General features: G+C 35.9%; 3 protein-coding genes across 8 annotated transcripts; 2 read left to right on the top strand and 1 right to left on the bottom strand.

Moving 5' to 3' along the window:
* Positions 1-151: 151 nt before the first annotated feature.
* LOC124221431 (uncharacterized) lies at positions 152-6,247 on the top strand. Of its 3 annotated transcripts, none has more exons than XM_046631445.2 (3): positions 152-700; positions 840-1,563; positions 1,634-6,247. In XM_046631445.2, the coding sequence occupies exons 1-2, from the start codon at positions 473-475 to the stop codon at positions 1,539-1,541; spliced, it is 930 nt and encodes a 309-aa protein (XP_046487401.1). In that variant the 5' UTR covers positions 152-472; the 3' UTR covers positions 1,542-1,563; positions 1,634-6,247. The 3 variants fall into 3 exon arrangements, with proteins under 3 accessions (XP_046487401.1, XP_068993114.1, XP_046487400.1); XM_069137013.1 differs by having other exon boundaries at positions 2,070-6,247; XM_046631444.2 differs by having other exon boundaries at positions 154-700; positions 840-6,247.
* Positions 3,827-11,063, bottom strand: LOC124221428 (fatty acid hydroxylase domain-containing protein 2). Of its 2 annotated transcripts, none has more exons than XM_046631435.2 (6): positions 10,671-11,063; positions 7,446-7,578; positions 6,731-6,834; positions 5,919-6,246; positions 5,554-5,826; positions 3,827-5,338 (listed from the first exon to the last, which is right to left on the bottom strand). In XM_046631435.2, exons 1-6 carry the CDS (start codon positions 10,693-10,695, stop codon positions 5,179-5,181), a joined length of 1,023 nt encoding a protein of 340 aa, XP_046487391.1. In that variant the 5' UTR covers positions 10,696-11,063; the 3' UTR covers positions 3,827-5,178. The 2 variants fall into 2 exon arrangements, with proteins under 2 accessions (XP_046487391.1, XP_046487390.1); XM_046631434.2 differs by lacking the exon at positions 10,671-11,063 and adding an exon at positions 9,535-9,760.
* Positions 11,064-11,288: 225 nt separating this feature from the next.
* LOC124221433 (protein lava lamp) lies at positions 11,289-26,862 on the top strand. 3 transcript variants are annotated; one of them, XM_046631447.2, is made up of 12 exons: positions 11,298-11,588; positions 12,399-12,599; positions 12,946-13,332; positions 13,497-13,852; positions 13,939-14,704; positions 14,883-14,991; positions 16,177-16,305; positions 16,393-25,202; positions 25,305-25,552; positions 25,924-26,087; positions 26,206-26,260; positions 26,372-26,862. In XM_046631447.2, the coding sequence occupies exons 2-12, from the start codon at positions 12,405-12,407 to the stop codon at positions 26,394-26,396; spliced, it is 11,244 nt and encodes a 3,747-aa protein (XP_046487403.1). In that variant the 5' UTR covers positions 11,298-11,588; positions 12,399-12,404; the 3' UTR covers positions 26,397-26,862. The 3 variants fall into 3 exon arrangements, with proteins under 3 accessions (XP_068993112.1, XP_046487403.1, XP_068993111.1); XM_069137010.1 differs by having other exon boundaries at positions 14,883-14,949; XM_069137011.1 differs by lacking the exon at positions 25,924-26,087 and having other exon boundaries at positions 11,289-11,588.
* Positions 26,863-27,040: the final 178 nt, after the last annotated feature.

The raw sequence follows: 27,040 nt of genomic DNA on the forward strand, positions 1-27,040 counted from the left end.
TTGACAAAACTTGTTACAGTAACCGTTCCGAATGCGTTTATTTTTTGTACCACTAGTGTCGCTAGTGTTCCTTTTGTACCAAGGTGTCATTAGCTGCAGGGTGGTAAAATAATACAGGGTGGTTGCAGGGATGCTCAAAATCGACTAATCGATGATCTTGCAATGTGATTCGTAGTCTTCACTGCCCATACGATACACCAGTGACAGCTTATTTCAGGCAGCTGCTTGTTGCGTGGTGTTCGTGCTCCTTGTGCACACTCCATGGATTACTCTCAATGCTCTGGTGTTTCTCTGGTAAGCATCGAAAAGGGGAAGAGCCGAAAAGAGGGAAGAAGGACGGAAGAAGAACAAAATATGGCTTAGAGAGTTGATCTGTGGTTCAGACCACTTATTTTTTAGTTTTTCTATGTGTTTTAAACATTTTACAAAGTTTATAAATAGATAGAGGCATTATTTTTACCTTAGTTATTGAATGTTATCCGTTGAACCAGTTAAAATGTTGATATTTAATGCGGCATTGGTGTTGATCTGCTTGACATCTGTTGTAACCTCTCTAATTGTAGTCAATGAGAGTTCAAAAGCAAAAGAAAATCCACGATCTACATTAGCAGATCCTTTAGAGGGGTCTAGAAATACAACTGCAGCCCCTGCAACATATTCATCTTCTCCTAGATCTACTGGTGGCAATGAACACGAATATGTAAGCCCAGGATTAACGTAATTCATACTCGCTGTTTATTAGTTTCATTTTTATCTTCTTGCGACGCGAGTTCGCGAATAATACCAATTATTTGTAAGCTAAATTCTGGAACTGTAACTAGTGTCGATATAATCAACAGGTGGTGCAAGACAGTATTTCCCAACTGGTTAGTGCTATAAGTGACCCAGCAGCTTCCAAGGAGACTACTATCGTAGCTGAAGGTGGTTCATTTATGACTGGTGAGAACCGAATGTCAACTTCTGAAAAGAACACAAACGGTGAAGAACCTGCAAAGTCGTCAATAGTTCCACGAAAAGGAGTTTCAGAGAATGAAACATTGCCTGGAATACAAGTTGATAATCGAGAGGATTTGTCACGTCTTGATAAGTCTGAAACATCGGGCCAAAATTTATCACCTACAAGAGGATTTAATTCAACAAATACTTCGACAAAATTACCTGTTATAGCTAAGCCGACTACACTTCTGATCGATAAAAGTAATCATCCAGAAAGCAAATTAAACTATACCAAGTTGGATTCTGCCCAGTTCAAAATATCTGGTGAAAACATAAGCATGCCGCAAGTAACACATAAGGCTAAACCAACCTATACCATTGGCGAGGGTGATGATGATGAAGATATGCCTTCCACAGTTGAACAAAAGCCACAAATTGGCGTGATCAGAAAAATTGATTACATAGTACCTATTGCTATCACCATTATGGCAGTTCCTTTATTAGGCGTTGGCGTATTTGTATTGTACAGACAAGGGAGGGACTGTTGGGATAAACGACATTACAGGAGAATGGATTTCCTTATTGATGGAATGTACAACGATTAGGAGCAAAGTCGAACATTTTACGGTAATATCAATTTAATTGACCAACAATAACAAACATAATGAAACAGAAAACTTTTTTGCTTATTTTGTAGATTTGGGGTTTGGCGATTGCCTCTGTTTATTCTAAAACGTCAAAACTGATATTAGCTACAATTCTATAAACATACATGCGCTACGCGAATAACTGTTCGCCTTTCAACAAGTGACAAATTTCCCACTGGGGTATAATTGAAATTACAACTGAATATTTTTTCACACGATAAACACTGTATATTGAGTTTTGGGGGAGTATTTTAAACACCACTGACAAATTGAGACGTTCAAGAATGAAGTTCGATGTTGTATGTATAGGATAATAATTGAATAGTGAAATAATGATGAAAATGATGAAATGCATTTGTTGAAAAATCGGTGCAAAGTTTGAGATTATCAATTGAGCATCAAAATATCAATTGAAGGATGAGTCTTCGATACTATTTGAAACCATGTTTATGAAATAAACCATTAACTCAGTTTAATATTTCACAGTTATTATGCAATACTGGACAATAAAGCCCATGATACACATACCTATACTTGGAAAGATAGTGTGTAAACGGCTATAAAATGATGAAAAATACTGATGAATATTGTACATATATACATATATGCGTAATAGAAATATTTTCAAATAATTTTTATAAATAGAAATGAATATACGATACATGTAGATAAGAATATAATGGCAACATTAAATTCTTTTGTTGTGAGTTCATACTGAGATCTTACTCTGATCAATTTCAAATGATTCTCATGTAACATTGTTTTGAGCAGGACTGTTGTCCTTCAATTGCACAGAGGGGGATGAAGAAGATGACATGTTCAATAAATTGGAAGACAGGACTAATGTGGTACCTGTATTACTCTTGTATTTTCTCAAAAAACTGTAACAACAGTAATTTCATTCAATTAGGTATATCATCGTACAAGCTAAGGAAAAAACACCTTAGTGCATTTAAAGGTTCAAACATTGTCCCAAGATATGAATAGAGAACCAAAGAAATATTTTACTGGGCGCAATACTATCTTCGACTTGCGCAGGTTAACAGCTACATCCCATTTAACAAGTGCGTTCCTTAAGGATTATCGGTTGGATGATATATGTGAATATTGTACTCTTGAAGTCGTTGGCCGTTATAATTGTCGTTGTTCGTGAAATTAGTAAATGCTAAATTCGACGTTAACGGTTTTTTGTTTTTTTACAATTTGATTTTTTAAAGTCTATTTTTTATTGGAATATAAGTATCACTGAGCAATATAATAGTGATTATTTTTATACATGCGTAGAGAGATGTAAGAATTAAAGTTGTTACTAAATACAAATAATATTTTACTGACCATATCGATGTTTATTGTTATAATTTTTACTACTTTTCATGATGACACGATCGAATATCATGATTAACATAGAAAGAAAAACTTGAAATACCACACGTGAGCCAGAATGGTGTTTCCAAAGATTTTATTTAAATCCAAACTTTTGAAATGGGTATGTAAACACAACGCATTGGTAAGATGTTAGAATTACTGTAAGTTGCAAATATTCACAATTTCGAAATAAGATCGTTGTGAACGAATTCTATCTATACAATATTCAATGCAATAATTTCTGATACAATAATCCTATCCATCAAAGCGAAATTATTATTTAGACAGAAGACTGGAAAAACCCTTGTGCTAATTTATTGCTCAAAACTTAGGAATAAACGGGTCTTTATCCTCACTATCTTCCAGAGAGCAATTTCTGACTATTCCAAGGTTTCCTCAGAGTTCATATATCCACATGATTACACAAATTTCGAAGCCTACATTACGCATCTGTCTGTATTTGAATTTTTTCTACCTGACGAAGATCCAAACTTACCATACGTATGCACATAAAATATTTGATGAAGTAGGTCACTTGTACCAGTTGACGTAATTCTGTATTTTACGTTATCAATGGGAGGTTAATCCCATTTCTAATTACAATTTCGAGTGGTCCGCTTTGGCAAACATTCGCTATAATATAAATATCAGCTATATATTGCAAAGCGACCCAAAACCTCTTTGAATGACGTAACTTTTCAACTTTATTTCTGTGTCATTGTAGACTTACAACAGATTAAAAATTGGTACCAGATAAATTACTGTAACAGGAATTAAAGATTACATGACATTAATTCAACTTCATTTTTTGGGTGTCTTGACTCAAACGAAAGGTGGAAATACCTATTGAACTAAAATTTATACATTTCCCAATTACATTTACGACTATATGCATTCACTGTGAAATATTATTAACATCGAGCCATTCTGGTGGTTGGTGATGATCTAATTATTTTTTTTTTTTGCCTATTGAGAGCAATATTACATTGCTTTTGAGAGTAGTGAAAATAGCAGTACAGTTCTATTGAGTTCTGAGAAAAATGAATAATTTTTAAACTAATGCTTGTTGGCTGAAGAAAAAAAAACTCGCTGTTTGTACCTATTGTTTGTACACAGCAGTAAAGGGGACAATAACGTTCAAAGTTTAATACATTATGTAATCTTATTGTTCCATGATCCGTCCATACTCCATTCATTGCTTATTAAAACAAATATTAGAAAATACAATGAATTCATAGAAATCGTTTTCATTCAAAAATTGTGATTATACGTACAGGTAGATGTGTTGAAGAATAAAACTGTGCAGTGCCAGGTATAATAATGGATAAATCATATCTTTTTCTTGTGCATCGTCATTATTTTAATATTTTCGTATAAGTCTCATAATGGGATTAATTTGCACAATACCTATACCATAATTGACTAATACAAACTGGGCGAAAGGAATTACGTGTGGGTAGCAAATCAGTGTGCCGTATTTAAATAGCGAGTTACAAACTCAGCATCACTATGAAAGCAAAATAAAATTGAGATTATTATGTATACACACACACGTGTATATACACAGTACATGTATATACGCACATATGTACACAGTATATATCACATGTGCTTCACTATCTTATAGACACATATTTTTCAATTATTTTATACGCTCGGTTTTTAAATTGTATACATAGGTACGTCATTTGACATTATAGGTAGTATTGTGACCAACGACTATTTTAACTAATGTATATCAACTATACTCCGCTTAACGAAAGATAGCATAGCGAGCTGGCTCATAGGTGGGTAATATGGCATGAAGGCAATAAAGTGGATGGAGTCTGATCAGAATCAACAGAGTTTTCTTTCGTAATTAGATTTTTTCATTAAACGGAGTATGTGTAAATCCGTATAATTTCTTTCAATGAATCTTCTTCAAACAACAATATCTTGTTGTCAAAGGCAATTTTTTTAAATCAGCTTTATTCACCTTCTATCAGTGTTATTAAAACGTTGACCCGTTGTTCCGCGAAAACACAGAGAGAATCGAAATATTATGAGACAAAATTGTGGGCCCTGTCACCAATTCTTATCAGTACATTCGATAAATTGTGAGCAACAAGATGTGTTTGAAAAATATAATATATATAACGGTAAAATCTGACCAATGAAATTGCCCTTCTACCAAAATAATGACAGAATTGCTACTGCCGAAGTCGAAACATTGTCTGATACACAGTACAAACTACTTAGATTTGTATTTTGCTTGATCGGGAAAGGCCTCTCGTGGTGGGGTCAGACTGAGCATCATAACATGTCGAGCATAAGCTCTTGAATCACGGAACTGGGTATCAGTGCCATGTAAACGATCCAATACTCCAAGAACGCCGAAGCATTGGTTGAACCTGGACAAGAAGATTTCCCTGAATTAGAAGAATCCTAACATATCAACACACGAGTGGGATATCAATTTTCGTTTTATCGCAGACGAAGATCGACTGTATCTGCAGCATTAAGAACATGTGGCCACCTGGATTCAACTACCACGGCAAAAAAAAAAAGTAAGGATCACGCTAGGTTCCTGCTCAAATTGAATTGAAAAAATACAAATATTACGTACTTCAAGTGGTGGAAATCATGGGCCTCCGGCGATGGGAAGAATGGTAAATGATAACCAGAGTGAGCATTGAGAGTTGACAGAATGGCCAAAGAGAACCAAAGCCAAGCAGTTGCAACATGGGAGCCTACGATAAAGACTCCCAAGAATGGTGGAATTAGATTAGACCCAATATGTTCCAGTGGATGACAGTAAAGAGCAGTCACCGCTATCGGGGCTGTCCATTGATGATGTTGTTTGTGAATGTGCTTGTACAAGTAGCGGCTATGGAGTAGTCTGAAACGTGAATTTTCAAAATTGAGAGAAATTTCCAATCGTGAGACTTGTGAAAGTGCTGAACGATTAATGAGCAAAGAATCGCTGTTCACCTGTGAGAATAGTAAAATCCTATCTCTTCGCATAAAATGTGTATGGCAATTTCCGCCAGTACCCAGTGGAAGGTTGGCAGTTCTCTCATGTCTGGATATCCTCGCCATTTTGTTAGCTTGAAGGTCAAATACGCAAACGGCAAGCCAACAACGATCTGGTTGAACAGAACCTGAGCTATAACTTTGCACAGTTCTCGGGTATCAACCGGTTCGTTGGTGCCTGGTTGAATTTTATAACGCCTTAACGCAGCTGGACGATTAGTGATATCTAGAAGGGTGTAAATTCCACCGAACAACCAGTAGACCACCAAGGTCAGCCCCATGGACCCTGCAATGATAAATATCAGAGAAATGGCTCGTATGATAATTGAACTCAAGTTAAAGTTTAAGTATACCCCCAAATTCGATTTACTTCACCGTTTTATTAATTTATTCTCTTATTCCGACGCTCTAGTCTCATACCCGAAAAATATTTCGGCATAAGAGAAAGAGAAGAGAAGCAGCGGTTTTCGGACTCTATAATAACGAGTAGTTTGGCATATTGGATATTTGCTATCTATGCATACTCATGATGTGTATATATTCGACGTGAAATTGACACCTTTCGTCTCAAGCGAACAAACAATTTCAACAAGACAGGAATATTTCAGATAAAATTACGCGGATATATATTTTTCTATAAGTCCTCAAACGATCGTCAATCTCAAGTTTTCATAAAATTATTGTTGAAGTTGAATCGAAATTGGATCATTCAATCAGTTGAATGTATAATTACTGGTGTACTATTGTATAGTTTGTGAAAATTCTCGTACCAAAAACCCATAAATTCATGGGATCTTCTCCAATGGTATCCAAGATTTTGTCCCATTGTGCTTGCCAGAAATCACCTGAGGCTCCCCAAAACCTCTGCAAGTGCCTAATACAAAAAGTATATGAACAGGATTTAGAATGTATGAAAGTGTCTAGCAAAAATTTAAGAATCCAACGGATTCAACGGAAAGTGTCAATGGGTACTCTAGAAATTAACATTTTTCACTATACTATCATGCCCTACTAATCAGTATTATCACGCGTGCAATGAAACCGCGAAAGAATGAAAAATACATTAATTAATTAATTAAAAAGATTATTTCCCGATTGAATAGTTCTATTAGTTGTATTAGTTCTAATGATAATTACGAAGTGATAACTTCCTACCGACTGAAGCAAAATTTTAATTGATTGTGAGTCACGTTGAGTTCATTTTATAGAGGATGGAAGTGCCCTTATTTTCATTCTCTTAAATTACGAATAAATGATGAAACTAATAAGCCCCTATTCTTACGAAATTGTTTCCTACTTCCCCTTAATTATCTGGATTAGGCTCTGCAAAGCCTACATATAGAAAGCAAAACCCGCCTGATCGCGCAATTATATAAATTAAGACCTAATTATCATCATCAGTGATATACAGAGTGCGAATGATTACAAGCTGTTGCATTGAAAATGATATATAAATTCTCCGCTACAGTCTGCAATTGTTCTCACCAAGTAAGTGAGTTGCAAACAGCAGCAAATCCTACGAGAACCGTTCCAATTACAAAAAGTACGCTTCGTAAGCTTGAAAGAAGTGTAGGTGGTGTCTGATTCTTGCTGACATCTCTGACCGGAGTTGCAGAACCTAAAAATAAAAGAAAAATGCGTAAAAACAATAACAAAATCTTTTCATCGTGTACGAAAGAGGATCGTGATCATTGCTATAGGTTTCATTTTTTTATTTTACCATCGTGCGAATGTACATAGCAACTGTAAGAAGAAACTTTCTCCTGTATATTTTCGTTGCTATTTTAGCATGTAGGAGAAATTCTTGCAGCCCTGAACCGTTATAAAGTTATTGTAATAATTTATACATTCGACTCAGTTGCAGATTGGTTTGGAAGTGAAAAATTCTCGGTCGGTTTAGGTAATTTTAAACAAACGAGCCACACCTAACACCACAATATGTAAATATAGCGGGAATCTCGAGAATAACAATTCTTGGCCAACCGGAATCTTATATGTATACGTACTGTTATATGTGCAATTCCGGCATAACTTTTTAACTGTACACTTGCATATCTATACGATATGTACACCTAGCGAGATTGACTCTGTCACTGAGTTGTAAATTGAACGACGACATAAAATGTATCTCATCACATCTGTCGACGAAACTGTACACTATAGTCAATTTATAAATGTATGTACATCGATCTGACACAGTGACTATCAGCGATCCGATATCTGATAATAAATAATATTATACACATATTATATTGGATATGATGTATAAGTTGAGACGTTGCGACATCTAGTGCATAATGTAAATATTATAGAAACCATGTAAAAAGAAATGTAAAACAAAATCGAGACAATTTATCAAATTAAAGATGGTAGGCGAATTATTCAGGATATGTATTGTTATACGTATAATGTTGCGTCCGTCGCAACGGTGGACATGAATCGGATTTCAGCGATTGGAAGTTATTCGGCACAGAGATGATAATCAAACATGACGTCAAATGGTTGTTAATTAACGGGATTTCTGTGGAAAGAGCAGTAGAAACTAACCACTTTATTGGTTCATTGTGGCTAGACTAATCGGCTGAATAGATTGAAACAAAATACATTCAAAAGCTGTAAATTTCCGCTTTGAAACTGAAAAAATTCAATTATTTTAAATATCAACTCCAGCACAGCACTCTTACCTTAGAAACCCCCCTAATCGGTCATATAAATACACGAATACCTATATAAATAGTGAATGCTGTTATGCGGTTTTTGGCAAGCAAATTTTCATCAGGTTCACCGACCTCAGTTCTTTGTGATCCAAGAAATCGGACAACCTAACGCTACACTGACCTGAACACCTCTCGTCGCTCGTTTAGTACATGTATACATATACGGTTTATAACACTGCCAAACCGCTGTCATTCGGTAATACAGTGTTCGTAGATTTTCAGTAAATCGTACAGTAAACGAGTTATCACAGTTTGAAAAAGTGGCCGGAAATTGATTTCAAATAATTCTCTGTAACTTTGTATCGCAAATAGAATCCTCATAATGAAAAGTTTCTTCCAACGATCCAAAATTGTGAAACTGGATCGGACTTTGACCGCCGTAAAAACTGATTGCGTGCGCAATTATAATTTTACGCGGCAAACATCGCAACGAGTGTTGACAAATATTTATTAACCCGTTGACACGCAATGACGTCTGGGAGACGTGAAAAATAAGGTGTTCTTTTTCTAAGCTCACAACATAACTGTCCAGTTGAGCCAAATAGAATAACATTTTTCGAACGCATCAAATTCCATTTATTTGTATGTCAAGGGCTTAAACAGAGAGTCCGGCTTAAAGAGCAAGGATAATACCATAATTGTGACTATAGACAATGCCGTAACGCTACTTGAAAAATCTGTTTCCAAATTGATGTGGAGTTTACTTATACCTATGTATGTTAGTATAAACAGCTGTCGTTCAGGTAATATATTTCAACAATTTTTATGCGAACGCGTAGAGAATAAAATTTAAACCAAAGAACACCAGCACCAGAGGAACGAGTGGAAAATTATGAAAGGAAACAAAACACGTTTACCTCCAGATGAGTTCTGCAACGTGGGACTCTTGGCCAAACTTTTTTTCGACTTCTTTTTTCGATACATAGTTATTACATGTGTGGGAATAATGTTGTCAACTTCAAACTCAGATCACTTTATACATCTACGTATATCGTAATATCAATTAGATACAAATTGGTGCGACAGCTATGATTTCCGTACACGGTTGATCGTTCCCGCGGTTTCAGATCGTGCAATGAAACAGATTTAAAATCTCTTCATTGACAGACCACTTTCCCTCCCTCTCTCTTCTTCTCTCCCTCTCTTTTTCTCCCTTCTATTTGTGCATAATATAGTATGTATACGATATAATATAAAATTAGGTGAATGTCAGAATGGTCTATGCTAATGTATCTTATATACATAATGAACATGGCTTTTAACATATATATTAACAGTATATCCTTAATGTTGTTGGTACGAGACTTATGTACTAGGCTAACAAACTTATACCATCCGAAGTTGACCAATACATTATGCTTTGAAGGAGCAGTTATATCCAAAAAAATGCCGTATCTCAGTTTAAATCATTTTTCTCATGGTTCCCTAATTAAATTATATTCAGTTATATTAAGTCCATTTAGGTCATCCTTTTCTGTTGCAGTTTGCTTTCCCTTGCTGTTTTTTTGACATCGACCGCGTATTGAATGGTTTACGTCGATACCAGGAAATGTATCATAATTGAATCGCGTTACATGCAATGCTTTTGCGCGGGCATTAGTGTTGTCAATGAATTGCGTACTACAAGCGAATCTATTGTTACATACGTATATGCACGCATAAGACGGGATTATTATAACAGTTTGGAAAACCAGAGTAACCGTAACACGGTTCGCCTACTGAAACTTGGATTGGAAAAATATTACATTGATTGATTAGTAATACGTAGTACCTACAGGTGGGACGTATGGGACGTATGCAGTGGAAGACAAAGGGAAAATATTGAACCGCGCGCTAATTGAGCACATATTACGCCGAAGAAACATTTATAAAACTATGCAGCCAGCGACGTAGTTGAGAGCCTAGAGCACATTGTATGCATGTAGATTCGCGCTCCGTCGAGTCGATGGGAAAATTGATAAAAACTGATATTGACAGTTCACTAGGGTCTTACCTTTGTACTGCACTTGCGCTTCCATTATTTGGCGAACGAACTTTCCGAACTTGTATCTTTTTACGAAAAGTCGACGACTGACATTTGCCTCGGACGTCAATATACGCAGACGGTCAAGAACACTGGAAAATGCGCCGTAGCTGGGCTGCTGTATAATAGAAGGATATACCTACTTTACGTATATAACACTCTTTCAAATACACCGTACGACGTTCCTATGCCATGTATGCGTAAACGAAGTGCGGATACGTGATTTACAAATATTTAACATCGGAGTCACTGGCTTGTCAAATATTCCGCGTACGAACATAAGTATCAACCGCGAATTGACAGTTGACACAAGAGGAGTGCTGGAAGAGAGCGAGAGTCTTTCGCGATTTTCCCAGATATATTTTCGTACAGTCTCTTGTCGCGTCAGGTAGGTATGTATGCATGTAAATATATACATACTCAGTTGGCAAGGTAGATATGGACTATCTCTGATTGTGAGCGGTGTACTTTCGAAGAGTTTAATTATTGAATGCGCCGTCAGGTGGCAGGGCGAAATAAAGAGTCGGTTCGAACTAGTGTTAGGAACTCCCGAAACTGGCGCTGTTGTGCTGACAGAACTGTACGTATCCAACAATTTCCGGGCGGTGAGTTGTGTGCGGCAGTCACGGTGGAAAGACTTGGTGGCGGTTGGTCGTATCGGTGAAATCGTTGCTTGTAAAATATTTGACATAATTTGTATCCGATATAAATGGTCTATAATTATTTTTCGGGCATTTGACAAGCAACTCGCTAAAATTTATAACTAGTAGAAAAAGCTCGCTGGTACGCTGTGACAGAAAAAAGTGGGCGCTCAGCTTTAAATAATATGTGTACAAAAATTAGTGACGTGTTGTTTCCATCTTGACGTCTTGGAGAACATAAATAAATGTAAGTATATAGGGTTTCTTACCATTTTCGATTCCTCATCATTTCTTTATTCAAATTTTTCCTATAATTTTCTGCAGTCATTTTTACTCTACGAAATATAACTGAAGTACATAACCTCTTTATTTCTTCAACTCTCATATGGAATGGATTACATCATTGTGTGGGTTCTACTATCTTAACTTCTTTATTGTTATATGATTTTCTACTTTAATTATCTAATGCCATGTGCATGCTTCGTGGTTTTTATAGTATTTCACAACTCCAAGATAACTTTGTTTCACCATTAATTTGCTTTGCGTAGCCGGATTTTCATGCCTACGGTCGACATACATTTTGAAGTAATGAGAAAAGCAAGAATATAACCATCACATTTCGTACCGATGCATACAACTTGAAATATAATCACAAATTATTATCCACTTAATTATCTTTTCGATAGATACCATTTCATTGATACGTAACGTCGTACCTAGAACTGTTCAAGTTGTTAAAATCTGGGACGTACAATTTCTACCACTGAATCACTACCATTTGTTTAAAATGCTGTTGCATGTATTGCGGCTTACCCTTTATCTTGAAAAATTACTGATGTCTACTCGGTGCATATACTAATGGAATTACTCTACCCCAGTCACGTTCCTATCCAATTAAGAGTCGAACAATGAGAGCAGTAGGTGATTCTACCTCTGGCAAGTCAGCAGTGGCTCACAGCGTTGAAACAGCTGCTTAAATTTTCGCATCCTATCAAGAATATCAAGTTTATTAGTGAAGATGATAAAGTGGTTTATAATATCATTCTTTACTGTCCAGTTCATCATGGCGGATCCGGGTGGAGGGATAAACCAGCCTCTAGGGTCCTATCAACCTCCAAAAGCAGCAACAGACCAAGACCTTGATGTAGTTGCCGATACGAAGGATGTTCCCAGTGAGAATAAGAGCCAACCTGAAGTGCAGAAAGAAACAATATTGCACGATAAGCAAAGTTTGAAAAAGAAAGAAGAGGTGGTCCAGGTGAAGATATATTAAATTTACGACCCCAATCAAAGTGGCTAATTTCTAGTAGTAGAATTTCAATTAATGAATTGTAATCTGTCTGCTACAGCAGTGATAATCACATCATAATATATATTGATACATATCATGTAGAAAAAAAAGATGTACTAAACGTGCCGGTGACTGAGAACACTTATTGGACATGTACAATACATATATTTCTACTCTAAGATATACGGAATTAATAGTAATGAATATAACAGATTTAATTATCACCACTGTCACTAATTTCATGTTATCTCCTAAGTCCATAATTGGAGCCGTAATCAATAATAACAATGGACGTCATTTTCCTCATTTGCAGGAATATGCTAGAAAACTCTCGAAGATTAAGTCTAGAGCAAAGCTCTCTCGACGCAGTAAAGATGCGTCATCATCTGTTGAGGGTACACCAGAAACAGCGGCTAAATCAAGAATATCAAGTCCCATGGTTGAAAATTTTGATGATGTCGATGACATTAGCCAAGCTAAAACACCAAAAGCTAAGTCTTCTCTTCTGCAAAAAAAACTCATGGAGAATAGAAAAATATTTGAGCAGCGGAGCAGAGAAATGTCAGAGAACAAAAGAGTGGTCAAAGAAAAAGTGGAGGCTATACGGCAACAACTGGATGAAAGCGATACAACGATATTGGAATTGCAAAAAGAACTAACTACCACCTTACCTGTTCAACCAATTGTTATAACAACACAGGTAATGGTGACACTCAAGTCTTATAACTCGTATTTAGAATTAATCCTTTTTTTGATCTGACAAAATTTTGTTTAGTGAAATAAAATTATACTACATCTTGCAGTATAATGTTTGAAAATGTTTGCAAAACATGGAGATTGTATTCAAACTGTTGAATTATTTAGGTCGCAAGTCCAGGCTTGGAGCATTTCAGTTTGCCAGACAGAGACAACCGAATAGCTGAGCTCAGTAATAAAATCTTGGAGCTAGAAGCCACTGTACTTGACTTGCAAGAAAATTTGAAAGAAAAGGACTCTGTTATCAACTCAAAGACCAAGGCTATTACACTGATGACCGCAGATTTATCGAAAAAAAGGAAATCAACATTGGACACACTCGAAGATACGAAAGACGAAATGCGAACGATGCAGGCTAACTTTGTGCTTATAGAAACATCCTTGAAGGAAAAAATTAATAGTTTGCTGCAGCAGCTTCAAGGAAGAGATTCTCGAATCAATGAGTACGAAAATACCGTTGAAGGGTAAGTTGCAGTGTTCAATTTCATTCAATTTGACCCTATCGCTGTTCAACTGACAGTGTATCGAAATTAATTAACTCCCTTCCCAGATTAAAAGAAGACCTTGAGAAAAGAAGAGTAACCGACGTCACCACTGCAGACTTTTCTCGTTCAACTTTAGATACTTTAGCTGAGACAAAGGAAGCGATGAAATCAATGCAAGAAAACTTTATTCTTATAGAATCATCACTCAAATCTAAAAATAAAAATCTCCTTGAGCAATTAGAAGAGCGGGAAATGAAATTGGCAGAAACAGAAGAAAGAATATTCAAGTTGGAATCTGCTGCCGGCATAGTCATACCACCTGATATGAAAGATCTTCAATCTAAATTAGAAACATTGGAACAACGCAATCGGCAGTTACAGGATGAAAAATATGAATTGCAAAAATCAGTTGCCGAACTACAAGATAAAGTGATTTCTAATGAATCTGCAGTCAATAACGGACTGATTCTCGAAAAAGATAACAGAATAGCAGAACTAGAGAATTTGATTGAAGAATTGAGAAAATCGAATCAGTTGTTGTTGGAAGAATCGAAAACCGAGTTACAGAATCAAATTCTTGAATTGACATCAAAGAATGAAGAATATTCCAACAAAGTTGATGAGTTAGAAAAACTTGTTCACAATCTGGAATCGGAAAAGAACGAACTTTTGAAAAGAGTACCAGACGATAGCTACGAAACAAAAGAAGATGCAAGAGTGACCAAGTTGTCCAAGGAACTAGATGACTTAAACAAATCGATGATCAAACTCAAGGCTCAACATAAAAGCAAAGTTAAAAGTCTGCAAAAACAACTTGAAAACTTCAAAAAGGTATATTGATTTATTGTGAGGGGTCTGTTGTCAAGCTGCATTTCTGCATACGATTCTCACCTTTCAGGAATTGATTATTCCTATTAAATTGAAATTGTCATATATCTTTACTAAATTTCAACATTTTTCTGCGACATGCATTTCATCATAGAGCGTAAATTTCGGTGTTTTGATCTAGGTATCTGATACGAATGCAGAGTTGGTGAAGCTAGGGAATCAAGTGACGCTACTAGAGGAAGAAAAAGGTAATCTACAGCTCAGTCTGGTAGACTTTGACGAGCTTAAAGGTAGGAACCACGGTATAATTTTATCACTGTATTTATTCATTACCTTCACTTTTGTCACTCATTCTCACTCGTTTGAGTTTTTTATGTACAATGTTTCAAACAATTGAAGTTCATTCTTTTGCGAACAATTCGTTGAATCATGAATATTTTCACCTGTCCTGGGTATCTATTTATGATGATTGGTAGTGATTGCAGTTTTTACGATCGCAATGAACATAATATTCATCGGGTTTTTCTAAAATTGTCAATTCTTCTGCTTGGAAAATATGTTTCAAACTATCACAAAATTTATATATCTTGAATTCAATGTTGCTTAATAGTGGTTTGTACTGATTTTTTGTTTACCTGGAATTCTCGATCGTGATTGATAATTTATGGCTACATACCTATATGATTTCTCTACTTTCATCAATATTTATAACTTTGAAAAACATGATAGATGCAAAATACAATCACGCTTATTAATACTTATGGTGGTGGGAAAAATTCGTACGCTAGTCTACATACATTTTTCAGTTTCATTACACACCTTTGAGAAAATAAAAGTAAACGAGTTTTCTCAAACATTTTTCATTCATTTAGGCAAAGAAGCAATCAAATGGTACCTACTTTATTACTTGTCAAAGTTTGCTTTACTCTAATTTGATACAAACAAAAAAAAGGATTCCGGAAATGAAGCTGTGTTATTTAAATATCTTTATCAAATTATTGTTGTCCAATAAATTAGAATTATTCCAAATTGTGCAGACTAAATTATCGCTGTAACTTTCGAATTTTTACTCAGTTCCCTAAACATGCTTTACAAATATACCATGAAACCTTTTTTGTTTGTAGAACTACATTGTCTAGTATTTAATTACAGTAATAGTGTTTGTCTTAATTCTATTAATCTGAGTTTTCATCATTGGAATATATATATAATAAAAGTATGCCAGTGAAAGAAATTAGAAAAATATTAATATCCGCTAGAATGTACCAGTATTTCATTAGCTGAAGAAAAGATGTTTTTTAACATTACTAACAATATCTGGCTGAAGCGTTACCTACGTGGATTATTCAAGGATTTGATGCATTTTGAAGAAACTATGTAACAGGGTTGTTAAGATGTCAGTTTATGTCAAGCTCCTTTAGTTCTTTCGATTCAAATGTATCCATACAAGGAACTTCATTTTACAATATGCACAGCTTCCGCAGGTGATTGGCAGGAGCGTATCTCTGATCTTGAAGCTAAGATATCTGCTCAAAGTAATGAGATCGATTCCCAGGTACAAGCCATTGCTACTTTGGAGAATCAAAAATTGGATCTTATACAAGGTAGAACAAAGTTTGTTTATCTATAGTTCAATGTGCACATACACGAAATTTTCATTCTTGTACTATACCATATTCATTATATTGTAGAACTACACGCAGTGAAACAGGAAATCTCTGCTCTAGAGGCTGAAAATGCAGATTCCGAAAACCTCCGAGTGACTGCTGAAATGAAGATCGTCGAACTGGAAGAACAATTGGATGCATTACATAAGTCAATTGCTGATCCTAAGCAATTTGATTTACTGAGTGAGTCGGAAAAAAAGCAATACTTAGATAAAATAGAATCACTGTCCCAAGAGAACAATAATTTGATCGTTAAGTTGGCCAAACTAGAAGAAAAGGGAACTTCTGACACTGGATCAACCGAATCGTTTGAGACACTCCATGAAACAGATAGAAACGAACTTTTGAAAAAAATCGATATGCTTTCACAAGAAAATAATGACTTGATTATAAGGCTAACGAAATTGGAAGAGAAAACCGAATCAACAGAATGTTTTGAAAATTTAAGTGATTCTACGAAAAATGAATTAATGAAGAAGATTGAGCTGCTCGTTAAGGAAAATAACAGTTTAACTACCAAGCTGTCGAAAGTTGAAGAGAAAAGCTCCTCCGACACTGGATCTACTGAATCTTTTGAACGCATACCAGAACATGGTGACAATCTATCCAGGCTAGACGTTTTAATACAAGAAAATAACGAACTTGTTATAAAAGTAATCAAACTCGAAGAGAAACTGGCTGAAATTGAAGAAAGTCCCAGTCATGGACCCAAGTCCAAGACCATAGATGATGACGCTATGTCAAATCTGGAATGCAGAGTTCGGGCATTGACCCAGGAAAATGCCGATCTTGTTATTCAATTGACGAAATTGCAAGAAAGATTAGGAGATAAATTTTCGGGAAATCTGATTCAGCAAGTAGAATCTAATGAGTCGATGATAAAAGAGAGAGAAAACGTCTTATCTCAAGAAAATCACTCTTTGGTCATCAGTGTTACGAAATTGAAAGAGAAGAATGAGAATCTGGAAATTAATTTGGATCTCGTCACTAAAGAAAGAGATAATTTAAAAGAGGCTGTTGATCAGATGACTACCAGTACTTTTGCTAGAGAACTTATTGAAAAGTTAAACGAATTGAATCGAAAAAATCAAACTACAGCACAAGGAATACGTGATGAGATTACAAAACTTCTACACAGACTTACAGAAGAAACAGTTGAAGATAAAGACTCGGTTGACTATCAAGGGTCTGTTACAGTAACGTTACTAGAAAATGAAATGGAAAATTACAAAAAATTAATTTCAGAACAAAAAGTGGTGATTGATGATATGAAATCAAAATTGTCTGATACACAAGAGGAATTACTATTACAAACTAAAAAAATTGAAGACTACCAAACTGAGATTACAAACTTGGGTAAACTTGAAATGGAATTGAAAAACACTTCTAGTGTTATTAAAGAATGGGAATTGAGATGTGAAGAAATGGAAAAAAAATTGAAGATTTCTGAATCTGAAAAAGTAATTATTGAGGATGCCATAAAAATACTGGAGGCCGAAAAGTTGAATATGATAAAAGAATTTGAAACGAAAGATTTTCAGATGATAAAACTGAAGAAGGAACTTGATGAAACCATATCGCAGTTAGAATTGAAATGCCAAGAAGAATTTAAAATAGCATCCGTCCGAGAAGAAGAAATAACAGCTCTGAAAGAATTAGTTGCCAAAAATGATGCAGATCTTCGTGATAAATCAGGAACATTACAGACTGACATGATTACAATTGACAGCTTACACAAGGATCTTAATGAGTATAAGAGTCGGATCGAAGAGCAAAACCTCACAATCGAATCATTGAACGAAGAAGTTGCACGATTAAATACTTCTTTAGTAACAAGCAATGCAGAAATTAATAATGCACAAGCCACTGTTGATAAACTATCTGCGGAATTAGAAAACTCCAAAACTTCGGAAGAGTTCAATGAATTGGTCAAGACTTTGCAGGATAGTCAAGAAATAACGAAAGAGATGCAGAATAAAATTGATGAACAGGCAAATGAAATTATCATGACACATGGTAAAATTGAGAATGTTACCTCAAACATCCGTGACATGGCAGAACGATTAGCTAAAAGAGAGGAAGAAATTGCTCAACATACTGAAACTAATAAAAATCTAAACGAAGAATTGCATCAAGCCAAGTCTGTCGAATCGTTGCTGACCACCCAAATATCTCACTTGCATAATACATTGGAACAGAACAGTAATTACCTTGAAGATCTCCGGCAAGAACTGAGTAATGCATACAGGAAATTAGAATTGGTGAAAGCACAGCATGTAGAAGACAGAGAAATGCAAAACAGGCGACTGGAGGATTTGATTGAAGAGTTGAATATTAAGTTACAAGAAAATGAAAACTTGAAATTCGAGATAGGAGAGAAAGAAAAACTCCTAAGCCAAAATGTAACTGAAGAGACCAAATTAGCTTTAGAATTGAAAGTCGCAGATCTAGAAGGTAGATTGATGGAATCTGAATCCAAAGGAAAAGCTCAGTTGGATAAAATGAAAAAAATTGCTGCCAATTTGAAGAAAAAGGTAGCACAGTGTCAAGATCTTGAAGCTAAGGTATTTGACCTTGAAGAGAAATGGAATTGTGAAAAGTCAGAAAAAGAAGCGATAAATAACATTATACAAGAGAATGAGTTCGCCATACGTGACAAAGACAATAAAATTTCCGAGCTGGAGAACAAGGTGATAGAAAGTGAAAAACAAACTGCTATAGCTTTGCAGAACGTTGAAGGACTAGCGCACGAGATTGATACATTTAAGCTGAGAGTGAATTCTTTATTGGAACAAGTTACAGAGATGGGGGAAGAAATAGAAAAATTACGGATGGAAATTAGCAACAGGGAATCTTTATTGGAAGATGAGGAAGTAAAGAAACAGAATATTATATCGGAGTATGAAGCGTACAAATTACAGATGCAGGCTGCGTATGAAAAACAACAAAACAGTTTAGAAGAAACTACTGAATGCGCCCGAGAACTAAGAGTGCGAATGGAAGTTATGGAAAGCGAGTATGTTGAACAATTAGGTCTGATCCAAAAACTGAAGGCTGAAAATGGGATGTTGTCCTCGAAAGAAACCCAAATCAATGAAAGATTGGAAAATGTTGAAAAGGAGTCCGAGGAAAGAAAGTTTCTCTTGGAAAAACTCCAGAAAGAAAAAACTGATTCCACTGAAAAAGTTTTAGTACACAAAGCACAGACCTTAGATTGCGAAATGAGTGAAAATGCGGCAAAACCATCTCAGGAACAGAGCTACACTTCGGTGCAAGCCTTGGAGGCAAAATTACAAGAACGAGATGCTGTAATTGAGTCTTTAGAAATTGAACTTGGCAAATCTCACGACAGAGTTAGCAAACTAGAAGAAGCTTTGAGTGCTGTCGAGGAGCGGAGGCATAGCTTGGAAAGAAGAACGGAATTGTTGGGTGCTGAACTCGAGCAATCATTCCGGATAACAGAAGAAGCTTCCTTTAGCGAGGATGTGCTGGAACAAAGATTAGCTATGCTCATGGCTAAAGACGAAGCTATCAGTGACAAATTGAATGAAACAATTGACGAAAACAAGGAATTAACCGAAAAGATTCATAGTCTTCAAGATATTAATATTAGCTTGCAAGAAAAGATTGATGCAGTTGAGGAAGAATTGCAGTACAGCAGAGAGATTAATGAAAAATTGCAGAATGTCGATGTTTTATACTCGGAATTGCTTGATAAACATACTTCGCAAGAATCCCAGATGAAAAAAATACAGCAGGATCTGTATGAAGCTAAACAGTACATAGACAGCTCTGAACGGGAAGTCACTTCTCAAATAAACCAACTTGATTCTGACAAAAAACAGTTACTTGAGAAGTGTGAAAAGTTGGAGGATTTGAAGGTAAATCTTATCCAAGAAATCGAGTCGCTTAAAGATGGTGTAAGCCTTTGTCGACAAAGAATTTCGGAATTAGAAGCCGAAGTGGAAACGCAGAATGAATCTAACCAAAAGTTAGTAGCTGAACGGGCTAAGCGAAAAGAGTCTGTCTCAATGGTAGGCGATTTTCCGGAGAAGGTTGAAAAATTAACATCACTACTTGCTGAAAAAGAAGTTGAAATCGAAAATTATCAAAGGCGGAATATGCAACTGCAAATGGCTGCTTTTGTCACGCCTCAACAGGGTGATGTCTCCGATGTATTTGACACGACAATGCTACCTAATACATCTGCCCCTACCAATGAAATAGCCATGTTGAATAATCTCTTAGCAGAGAAAACACGTCAGTATGAGAGTGTTTGTATAGAATTGGAGAATTTAAAGCAGAGATTAGCCAACGTTGTATCAGAAAATCAACAGTCCTTGAATGAAAAAGATCAGTACTATGCACATCTAGTTACAGAGTCACAAACTCTGCAAGCAGAGTTTAATCAGTGTCGAAATGAGTTGGACAGGATGACTGAAGCCTTATTAGAGAAAAACCAAAAAATTGACTCGTTACATGCTCAATTTGGTGACATCTGTGCTCAGTTGGAGGTGTCTGGTAATCATCAAAGCGACAACGACAAAGAAATTGTTAGACTGACAGGAATTATTACAGCAAAAGATGCAGAAATTGAAGCAATTAGAAATGAGTTGGATTTGGCAAATGAGGAATTGCAAACAATCACAACGGCCAAAAAAGAAAACTACAGTCCTACAGATGACAAAAACACTTTGATTGACCAGCTTCAGAATGAAAAGTCTATCTATGAGTCTCAATTGGATGACCTAAAAGTGCAGCAAAAAAGTGCCCAAGAAATTGTCAACCAAATTATATCTACCGCCGAACAGAAAGTTAACAAATCATATGAAATTCGGGATGAAGGAAACACCACGAATACTAACGATCTTCATAAAGTTGCGTCAACATTTAATGAATTGTTAGCTGATTTTGAAACTGTGAAGATTGAAAATGACGAACTTCGTCTCTCTCAAGAATCGTACATGAACGAACTTATGGAACTGAAAAAGCATGCTACTACTGATGATACAAATACGAATGACCAGCAAGTCTTGGAATTGAAAAGTAGAGTAGATGAAATTACACAGGAGAAAAATGCTCTGCTAGACTTACTGAAGGCACAAGAATTGACAATAAATGGATTGAAAAACGAGTTGGATGAGCTTTTAATAGAAAAAGAATCATTTGAACAACAAGTCTCAGATTCGATCATTATAATCAATCAATTAAAAAATCAGCAGGTCCAAGTAGTTGGAAATACTGCAGAAAAACCAATATCAGACTCAACACCATCCCAGGAACCTGTTGAAAAGAATTTGCATTTGGAAGTTGACTCTGAATGGGACAATAGATCATCTGGCAAACTAGATATCGACGAAGAAGGATGGGGCTGGAGTGCCGAGGAAGTACAATTAGAGGACCAGCATCAATTATCAACAACTACTTTGACACCCAGTGCGGAAATTCAGTTGCAAACCAGAGTGGCAGAGCTGGAAGATCAAATTAAAGAATTGGAAACCAAGATAAATAACCTGGAAGAGGAAAGTAAAGCTATTCAACTAAAGAATGTAAAATTAGTTAAAAAACTCAAAGAATTTAAAGTCCGAAATGAATTGCTGGAACAAAAGGTCAAGCAGCAACAACCGTCGTGTTTCTCGGATTTGGATTCTGCTATTGAAGAAGAATTAAAAGCACAAATTCTGAGGCTGGAAGAAAGTTTGAAAGGTGCTATCCAAGAACAAAAAAAATCTATCACAGAGAAAGAACAGTTGCAGAAAAGGTTAGAAGTCTTGACGTCAGCCAATGAAAGATTTGTTGAGATGAAGGAAAGACAAGACATGGATATCGAAGTATGGCAAATTCGAAATAAAGAACTCACTGGTAAAATACAGTCTTTGGAGTGGCAGCTCCGAGAAATTTCATCCAATCATGAAGGATCGACTACACCGTCGCCGCAGATTAGAAGTCAGATTAGTGTACCTCCAAGTGAAGTTGATCCATCCAGTGATCAATTATCTAAAACCCAGGAACGGATTGACGGATTGTGTCAACAATATAAAGAAGAAATTGACGATTTGAAAGAGGAAATGGAAGCGCTAGCAACAGAAAATGAACAACTACAACAACTTTTGGAAGAACAGAAGAATCAAATGATGCCTGTTCAGAGCAAAATTGGTTCAGAAAAATCTGATATTATCGTTAAATACGAAGAATTGGCGAAACAAAACAACAATTCACAGATTAGCCTGAACAAATTACAAGAAGAATACAGTTTGCTGAGTAAACAGTACAAGCAAAGCCTTATGGATGCAAATGATCAGGTAACAGCTATGCGTCAACTTAACGAGCTGATGAGAACTGAGTTGACAGCAAAGTCTATCGAATTTGATAATGAAAAACAGTCGTTGATTAAAGACACGGAAGAATGTACTTTAAAAATTAACGAAATGCAACCCAAATTAGAGCAAACGCGGCAAGAAAATGTCATGCTATTGCAAAAAGTCGAAATTCTGGAAACTACCAATGAAGAATTATCATCTGTATCAACCTCATTGAGCGAAGTCACAGAGCTATTAAATACAAGAGTGCAAGAGGTGGCTGATTTGAAGCAAAACTACCAGCAACAATACCTTGAAAGAACTGAAACCGAAAATAATTTACGTGGTAACATAGAAAACCTCCGACAAGAGTTGAACAACAAACAGGAAGAAATATTACGTCTGCAACAATCACTGACACAAGAGGTGAGTGAAACTATGCAAAAACAAGGTGCTGAACTGCATGGCCTACAACTGCAGTTATTGGATAAAGATCAAGAGATTGTAAAACTTAGAAATGAGTTAGCCAATGTAGAAACTGATGCGCAGAAGTGTACTCTTGAATTGCAAAGTCATATATCACATATCGAATTATTGGAAAAAGAAAGTCAACATTTGAAGGCAATGCTACTAGAAAAAGAATCAAGCTTAGAAAAAACCTCTGCTGAATTGACAACTTGTCATCAGGAATCAACTAAGAACCTATCTCTATTAGAATATTACCAAAGTGAGCTGTCCAAGTATTCGTCAGAAATAGAAAGAAATCAACAACAGGTGCACAAATTGGAAAATTCGATGGTTAAGCAAATTGCAATAGCTGATACTGATAGAACAAATTTGCAAAGTCAATTGACAGATAAGAGTGAAAAGGAGCAACAAATTGAAGAGCTCAAGGTAGGATTGCGTGAAAAAAATTCTCTCAACGAGTGCCTTCATCAAGAAATAAAAAAATTGTCCGTAGAATTGCATTCTGCCAATGATCGAATTAGCCAGCTTCAAACAGAGCTGGAGGAGAAGAATGTAGAAATACAGAAATTAAACGGAATCTTGATTGAAAAAGAGGCTGCGACAGAAAAAATCAGGCAGCAATTGAACGAAGGACAATTACAGATAGATAGTGTTCAGCTTTCCACGTCCCACCAGCAAGAGCAGGGTTCTGCGCAAGAGGGTGTAGCATTGGCGGATAGTTATCCAAGATTCAAAATGGCTGGCGACACTGACATTCAGCTTCTAACAGATGTTGATCAATTGAGGTCAGAACTGAGCGAGAAACACGAAGAAATTGAACAATATAAATATATGCTGAGCAAAAATACATATCCCGAGCTCATACAGAAGTTACAAGATAACATCAATCAGTTACATACAGACAAATATCAAATGGAACAGTCTTTGGAGAAAAAAATCCAGTTATTGAGTGAAGAATTGGCCTGCAAACAAACAGAAATTGAAAACATTAGACAAGCAACACAGGGACAACGAGAGATTGTTTCGGGAGACAATCATGAACCGGTTGTTGTAGACCAAAAACCATCGATTCACCAAGAAGCTATAGCAAAATTACAGAACGTATTACATGACAAAGAACAGGAAATAAACGAACTGAAATTCGTGATTGCACAGAAGGATTCTCAAATTTCTCTCCAAGATAATGCCAATCCGCAATTCGACGAATTCGAAATTCAGGAAACACTACGACGATTAAACGTGGACTTGTATACCAAGCAGCAAGAAATTGAAAAATTGCAAGCAAGCTTGGTAGAAAAGGAAAAGGATATTAATGATTTGACGGTGACAAAAGAACAATCAGAGAAAGATAGGAACCTAATATCAAAACTAACGTCAGAAAAAAAATTGATCATGGAAGAAGCTGAAAAAGTGCTACAATCTAAACTGGCAGACAAAGAAGCTGAAATCGATGAATTGAAGCAACGTTTAGTGATAGAAACTCAGGAATTGCTTGCCACTTTACAATTGAAAGATACGGATGTGGTAAATCTAAGAATGCAAATGGAACAATCGAATTCTCATTATATTGATAACTTGCGAAACAAAGATGAAGAGTTGCTACTTAGCAAATCGGACTTGGCTGAAAACGAAAGGCGCTTAGCAGAAGTCAGTGTTACCAAAGATGCTGAAATTCATAATCTCAAAGTCCAAATCCATGATAAAGATGTTCGTATTGATGAAATGGCTGCACTAATGGAGGAAGAAGAAAGGCAATTGAACGAGTTGCGACAGGTGGTCGAATCTAAAGAAGAAGAAATTATTAATTTGAAAACTCTTTTAGCTGAAACTGTACAGGAATACGAAATTATCCAGAAGTCATTAAGTCGAAATAGAAGCACAGAATCCGCTGTTACCCCAGACGAGAGAAAGACGGAATCGGCAGATACAATCGATAGACCTTTAGAAGAAGGTGACAATTTAATGTCACATCCAGTTGTGTCCGTCGAAGGTGAGCTCGATCTTGCTCTCTATATGTTACATCAGAGAGATGTCAGATGCGAAGAACTGACATTAGAATTGATGCAGGTAAGATCGTTGTTCAAATTTTTTTTTTTTCGGTAATAAAAGTATATTTTGTCATTTTTTAATACTAAATTGATGTGCGACGAATTGATTCCATCTTTTCAGTTGTTAGAAGAACGTGACACTCTGCAGCTGAGACTATCTAATGCAATTCGAATTAATGAAGAATTGCGACAACAGAAAACGACAATGTCCAGTCCTAAGACAGAGGCCTTGCCTTCGACATCTTCGAACGAACCAATAGTCGAGCATCCATCTCCATCTAGAACGGAAGGCCCTATCGAAATTGCAACGGATGCACTAAATGTTGAGACTTTACCAGCTGGAGAAGACAAGAGTGCTCTTGCTCAAAAGTAAGTCACTGTGCAATAATTTCAGATTTGATGAATGTATTTCTTGCCCATATTCTTAGTAAAGAACCTGTAATAAGTTAAGATCCCTTAAATATGTTGCATTATTATATTATAGAGTCCTGAAAGCATTCTAGTAATTACATCCCAATTATTCATTTGTTCATATAGATACAACAAGATCCTTGTTTTCGTGTCAAACTTAGATAAATGTCCTATCCCATAAATTGCGTCTGGACGCCGATCTGGTTTATGTATCATTTGCCATTAGATTTGTTCGAAGCTAACTTAGCTTTAATTATTATTCCCTTACCGATTGCTGCCCCATGCTTAACAGTTTCCCAAAGCCCAGAGTAAGCTAGTTTTTGTGACAGGCTCTCTCAGTTACACACTGTGCATCAAAGGCGAGATGTAAGATTATGCGACGACCGAGAATCCAGACACACGCAGCAAATGTCGTTTGTTACACGCAGGGATATGCTGAATTCCTTACCCCCTGAAGCAGCAGCCAGATTGGTGAATGCCAACTACACTCTATGTATGTATTGAATTGAAAAGCATGTGTCAGGAATTATATTGTGGCTCAAAGATTCGAAAAGGGGTGACTGCAATGTAATTAGTGAACCTTGCAATAATTGTTTCAATTTTTCTTACAGCTCGAGATGTCCAGAGTCAGTCAAGCGTTCTCATGAACTGGTTGTGGGGGAAAAGGTGAGATAATTTTTACTATAATTTTGAATTGCACAATTTGAATACTAATATCATTTTGCAACGATTATAATACAATTACTGAGGTGTTATTTTCTTTTTCTTCTGTTCAAGCACTCCGAAAGTAATGCATATGTGATGAAGGCAATTCAAACGTGACTTCAGTACAACAATGTATAAAATAGTCTTTGACTAGACACATTCCTAATGTAATGAGTCCAAATTCTGGTACGATACATTATAACAAAGGTTATGAATCAAGGCTATAACTTTAACAACATAATAATGATTGAATAGAATTTTCCAGAATCTTTTAGTCTTTTTATTCAAATAGAACAAACTGAAGTCTTCTCCGTTGTTATTAAGGACATTATATCAGTGGGATAATCCTTGATTTGTGACCAAATGAAATCGAAAATTTACACATTGTAAAGAGTTGTCCTGCCCATATTTGGTGAAACGGACCCCGTATGTACATCATAGTATCTACCAACAGTGAGCAGAGGGAAAAATTAAAAAAAAATTAATTAATAAACGGTCCGTGTCACCAAATATTCATGGCATGTACATATATTTGTTGTTGACTTCCAATCGTTGAAAAATTATATTTATGCCAATTGTTATAATTTGAGTGTCAATATTTGATGTTTGTAGTAATATTCCACAAATTCAATTCAGCCATTCGTGAATTTTGTATAGTTGATTTGCGTTATCCAACCAGCCTTACCTTCGCAGCTGCCATGAGTCAATTATTCAATGGATTGAATTTTTTGTACATACACA

Source organism: Neodiprion pinetum, chromosome 6 (assembly GCF_021155775.2).
Source record: "Neodiprion pinetum isolate iyNeoPine1 chromosome 6, iyNeoPine1.2, whole genome shotgun sequence".
Taxonomy (NCBI): Eukaryota; Metazoa; Arthropoda; class Insecta; order Hymenoptera; family Diprionidae; genus Neodiprion; species Neodiprion pinetum.